Source organism: Microplitis demolitor, chromosome 2 (genome assembly GCF_026212275.2).
Source record: "Microplitis demolitor isolate Queensland-Clemson2020A chromosome 2, iyMicDemo2.1a, whole genome shotgun sequence".
NCBI classification, from domain to species: Eukaryota; Metazoa; Arthropoda; class Insecta; order Hymenoptera; family Braconidae; genus Microplitis; species Microplitis demolitor.
The window spans coordinates 7,412,954-7,419,260 of record NC_068546.1 but is presented as its reverse complement, the minus strand read 5'-3'; the positions used below and the strand labels follow the sequence as shown (position 1 = coordinate 7,419,260).

Sequence of the window (6,307 nt, the reverse complement as noted above, 5' to 3'; positions counted from 1 at the left end):
CTTGGAACGTTTCCTGTCATCCGATACTTAAAACCTAAACAAAACATACGCATAAAAATCATGAATAGGTCCTTGTTCTAAAGTTAACCGTCAATATGGTTATAAACAAATACATATTCTATCAACAAGTAAGAAAAGAAAATATATAATTAATAAATGTTACTTACTAATGAAAACCATGTCTCACCAGAATTTAACTATTACTGTTAATATTAAATAAAGAGTGACGCGTATAATAAATAAATTAAAGAAAATATAGAAATATAGCATTAGAATAATTATAATGATGTTTCACGATAAATGATAATGTCAATTGTAACGAATAACTAAATATAGAATAATTATAGAACACACCTCTGATAGTCTAGAATATTTAACTGAATGATTGTATCCAAGTACGGGAAAATAGAATATAAATAATATAAGTAATAAGAAGATATAGAATGGATAAAGTAAAGAACGTAAATGTATAAGCTTATATCTCAAATTCGTATTAGTAGAAAGTATAAATGTATAAGTATAGTATTTAGTAAAGAACATAGATATATAAGTATTTATACATATAAGCATGAGTGTGAACATGAGAGTAGTGGGGAGAAGTTGGAGAGTGGAGGTCCGAGATCTCTCTGCCGTCTGATGTAACTTTACTTCTCTCCGAGAACTCTTTACGAATACAACTGTTATTACTGATCAAGTTTTATCCATACTTTATAATAAAATTCAGTCTTCAGATAAAAGTTATTTTATCAATTACATCTATCCTTAATCATAGTTTAATTATTTCATTAAATAACAATCATAGTCATCATCATCTTAGTAAACAATAAATTTATCCACTGTTTTCAAATTCAAAATTTGGTCCCGCGTGACAACGAACTGCCCACTGTCCAGGAGGTGGCGTCAGCTCCGATCCTAGTAACCTCCCAGGACATAACACGAAGCACCCTAGTACATATATTACATAAGTATGTGTGTGAGCATGAGAATGGTCGGAGAAGTCGATGAGTGCAGAGTCAGAGATCTTTCTGCCGTCTGATGTAACTTCACTTTAGGGATGGTGTTATCGCCTCCTCCTAGCGGTTGGCTAGAGATTTAATTTCAGTTTGATTTTTTTTTTATCGACGGGGTCGATTCGCTTGGGAATATTAAAATATTCAACTTCGAGAACGCGGTATACTTATTAATAATATAATTGAGAAATAAATTGAATTAAATTATGTTAAGGGTTCTTCTAAATGGAAAAGATTAATAAATAACTAAGATTCAAGGAGTCTATATTCTGTCGACCAAGTTACAAAATTACGGCTTGTCGATTCGACTTACAAAATGTTTTTGATTGTTGGTAACTTAAAATTATGGCAAGTCCGCGCTGGCAGCTTGAGTGGGGGTTGGGCCCGTCCCAGGTCCATCTGACGTCACGTGAGCGGCAGAATCGGGTCTCCTCTTGACCACTGGCTTCGTCCACTCTGCAGCTGTGCGATTGTCCAGCGTGGTTAAGGGTTTTCCCAGGGTGCGATGTTTTATGGCTCCGAACTTGCCGTTTTGTCGGCCTTAGAGATTCCCAAGTTTTACTGGGGCCTCTTATCGGCTTAACTAGTTCTATCTTAGGTACTATAGTTACAATATTTAGAAATATTTTACGTTTCCAAAAAAATAAAAAGCTTACGTCTAGAACAAATTCCATCTTTTAAATAAAAGGACAGACTTGTGAAAATAAGTTTCCCAAGACCGTGGGTTTTCCCGAGATCTTACAATTTTATGATCTCGGAGAGTAAAGAATATAACTTAAGTGACCAGACCTAGCTTAAATAAATGGTTTGGAAACTCCCAAAAGTATAATAAACTACAACTAAAATAAAGTAGTATCTATTATATTATTAAATTAGGTATTAAATTATATATTATTAAATTGATACATTTTAAATAATCCCGCGCGATTGCGTTTATCTCGTATTCTACGCGGTCTCGCTTTAATCGCTCGTACGAACCGTGATAGGATACCACAATAATGGAAAGATCTGCTATCAAAGAATCGATTTTCGATTCCCACGTCGAATCTGTTCATTACGATTTTTGGAATCGATTAATCGATACAAAAAGTCGATTTTGATCGATTTTTAAGTGAAAATTAATACGCAGCCACATTCAAATATTTTTTATCCAAAATTTTCAAAAATCCATAACTTTTTGAAAAAGCGATATCAAAATTTGAAATAAATCGTGGATGTGTCCTTCAACAAAGACTACAACATCTAATGTAATTGAGTAAATAAATAATGATCAGGTCCACGACCTCGTTGATTGGTGTGGAATGCCCCATATACATGTATTACTGTCTATAGCGATTCTTACTTTAGCTAATGTGAAATTTATTTAATGTTTAGTTGTTATTAAACATTAACAAAAGTGTATAGCTTTTTTTTAAGTATTTTTATATAAATATAATTTAGATGCTATTAAAATTTCAGCTTGAATGAAACACTTCGTTTTTTTTTTGTATAAAAATACAATTTTTGGGTTGTTTGGTTCTATATTTTCGCTTCTAAAAGTAACTGGCTTATTCATTTCTATCTTAAAAATTTTCATAAATTTCATTCAATTTTATCCTGATGAAATTTCAAAGTGCAGCAAACACTTCATTAAAATATGTCACCACCTCGCGGACCAATTTGTCTCGGACGAATTTATTTCAAAGTCGAATGTTAAGAATCGATTCTTGATCGACTTCAAACATCAGAGATCTCTCTGCCGTCTGATAACTTCACTTTTCTCCGAGAACTTAACGAACTTAACGAATACAACTGTTATTACTGATCAAGTTTTATCCATACTTTATAATAAGACTTAGTCTTCAGATAAAAGTTATTTTATCAATTACATCTATCCTTACCCATAACTTCATTGTTTTATTGAATAATAATCATAACCATCATCATCGTAGTCAACAATAAATTTATTCATTATTTTAAATTCAAAATTGGTCCCGCGCGACAACGAACTACCCACCGTCCAGGAGGTGGCGTCAGCTCCGACCCTAGTAACCTCACAGGATATAACAGGATCTCTCCTAGGGACCCTTAGATGTAAATCCTGAATCGGTTTCAACGTGTCAACTGTCAACATGGCAATGTTTAGTTGAAAAATTTCATGTATATTAGTTAATTTAAATATTCATCATATTTTTTCCAAAGATTTAAATAGCAGACGCATTATGGTTCGAATTTTTTTTTCATTTAAATTAATTTATTGATGTTGATAAAGTAATTTCTGTGTGAGATATCTGATGAGTCATTTTATTCTTATTCATTTCCAATAAATTCACTTATTTCTATTTATTAATATTTATAATTATAATTAGATAATATATTATAATTTTCTTACCGTAATTTTGAACAATGTTATTAATTTCAGAAAAGAATGTGTTAAAACAAGAAACAGTAAACGAAAAATTGTGTACATTCGTTTAAGATTGTTTTTGTTTTTACTTATTATATATTTATACTTCATAATTTTTTACGAGTAACGCAGATCTTGTATATATATACTTGTATTAGAATAAAATAATATTTGCTTAATTTATGTTCAAATTCATTTTAAATGAAAATGAAGTTTATTGCTAATATTTAAATACATAACCTTACAATCTCAAGCTTTAAATTATAAATAATATCAAATATGAAGTACAATATAATACATAAACATTTTACTCTATTCTTCAGCTACCTTGTTTTGATTTCATTCATGATATAAATTCTCAGATAAGACTATTTTTTTCGTTATATTTTATAAGTTTAAAAAATAATGTCTAAATTTTTATTTTTGCAGTCAGCTCTTTTTAATTTTCAAAGTCTTATGACAGTGATTTTATTGCTAATATGCACGTGTGCTTACGTGCGATCAATTATACCGCGTATAATAGATGGCAAAAAAGTTGGGTGAGTTCATATCTTACTATATTTTTATTTCATGTATAATTTTAATTTGTAAACATATTTATTTGCTGATTATATTTACAGGGTCGGAGGTATATTTTGGAAATGTGCAAGAATTGGTGAAAGAAAAAGTCCCTACATAGCAATTGGTTGTTTATTTATGGCATTCAGTATATTATTTTGTTCTTAAACAATAATTCTTTGAACAAACAATTTTAACAAATATTTTTTTATTAAATAAACTGATTAATATTAATGTTTATGGGATGGTCATTTTTTTTTATAAAGAGTGAACAAAATTAATACAAACTTTAAATAGGTGATTGATCAATACTTATGTGAACAAGTTAAATATTTTTATAATTTTTATCTAATACAACACTGTTTATATTTTATTGAAACCACTGCTGGTTTATAATGCTAGAAATATCGCAGTTTAAAGTTTCCAATAGTGGGCATGAATCGAGACTAAATTGCTATATAATTCGTTCTTGTCCGCTAAAAAGTGGCAGTAAAACAATTTTTAATTCGATGTTATTACTGATGAAGATTGGAAATCTTTCAAGGAAAGTTTTTAGCGTTTTCTGGAAGCTCTTAAAAAAATAGGTTTCTGATTGATTTCAAGAGCTTGACATTGAAATGAAAGTAACTTGTGAACAATGCGGAATTTCGAAAAATTTTATTTGTAATAATTTGTAAAGGATAAAATTATCTACAAAAAAGTTTCTATGACATTTTTTGATAAGACTGATCTTTTCGTCGGAAAAGTAAAAAAATATTAAAATTTACTATAAATTTGTCTTGAAGCTTGAATAACTTTTAAACAGTGGGATTTATCAAAAAATGATAAGAGATTTTTTTTGCAGAGCGTTCAATTTTTTACAAAAAAATTTATTGTGCACAAAAATTCGTTCATTGGTTTGTGAGCTAGAAAATAATAAAAAAAAAATTTTTTTCATGTGTTATTTAAATGGAAAATAGAAATATCGATTGAGGCAAACCTTAATGTCATTATTAAGAGCCTGGATTGTTACCAAAATTTTTATTTTTAGTTATACTTTCAATTTTTGGATACCATAAAAAAAAACTTTTTTTTTTTTTTTGAAACACCCTAATGACCATATAGATATAATTTATTAATCTTGGGCGTACCTAACTATGTATGGCCAATTGGCTATGCATAACTATTAAAAAGTTAGTATGTCCATGCATGGCCATATATGATCCATTTTTGGCTATGTATGAACTATATATGGCCATAAATGATCATATATAATTCATAAATTACGGACATGGTCATATATAGTCATACATAACTATGTATGGCCTTACATGATTCATATATGACCATGTATAATTTTATTAAAATATTGGTATGCCCATACATGGCCATAAATACTCATGTAGTTTATACGGCTATGCATGGCCATATATTTTTCATTTTTCACGGGTGGCCACGTATGATCATATATGGCCATACACGGTCATGTATGATCATATATGGTCATATCGAGTCATATATGGCCATGTTTTGCCAATTTCCATGTGTGGCCATATATGGCTATGTACAATTCATTTTTCACGGGCGATCATCAATACTTCTATTAATATTTTATAAAACGTTTTTATTTATGAAATTTAAACTAGTGACAATGAAAAATTTAATCATATTATATTATAGAATAAGTTATATAAAAACATGGCTTTAAAGTAAAAAATAAAAAATTATTCATTTAATATTTAAGGAAAAAATAAACAATGAAAATTGACAAATAATAAAATAAAGTTTCACTCACTGAAAAAAAGATTATTTGCGCCGACTAAGATTTATTTGAGCCAAAGATATCGTATATTATTTGGATATGGCCAAATAATTATTCAATTGTGAGAAAAATATAGTATATTTGAGTTATTTAATTGCGTGTAATAAGTGATTTATTTGTGGCAAAGGAATGATTCAATTGCTGCAAATAAAAATGATTTAATCCATGCTAAGTGTATACGTATATTTTAGTTGATTCAAATTGTTTTGAATCATTTCAAATAATTTTTCTTAGTCAGGGTGTATAGTATCGTCGAATTTTCCGTTATCAGTCACAAATTTGATATCTTTGCCACATATACATCAATTGCCACAAATGAAAGATATATTTCAGTTAAATTAAAAAATTATTTGAATCAACTGTTACATTTAGTTGTACCAAATATATTTATTTGTCATTAAGTAATATTCAGAAAAAAGCCACAAATATATTAATTTATACGGACGAATATTTCTTTTTTCAGTTTTAAATGACAATGATTGATTATCTCTTGAACTGACTTATACCATTTTATTTTAAATTAAATCAATATTTCCAATGATTTGATATTAC

General features: G+C 28.8%; 1 protein-coding gene across 1 annotated transcript; it reads left to right on the top strand.

The window, feature by feature from the left end:
* The first annotated feature begins 3,082 nt into the window (after positions 1-3,082).
* LOC103574392 (protein kish-A) lies at positions 3,083-4,194 on the top strand. Its single transcript, XM_008553834.3, has 3 exons — positions 3,083-3,214; positions 3,826-3,935; positions 4,017-4,194. Exons 1-3 carry the CDS (start codon positions 3,212-3,214, stop codon positions 4,120-4,122), a joined length of 219 nt encoding a protein of 72 aa, XP_008552056.1. The 5' UTR covers positions 3,083-3,211; the 3' UTR covers positions 4,123-4,194.
* The last annotated feature ends 2,113 nt before the right edge of the window (positions 4,195-6,307 follow it).

Bases quoted from the DNA above. Each gene is read 5' to 3' on its own strand.
- LOC103574392 (XM_008553834.3), top strand. The intron at 3,936-4,016 runs GTGAGTTCATAT...TTATATTTACAG, and splicing joins ATAGATGGCAAAAAAGTTGG to GGTCGGAGGTATATTTTGGA.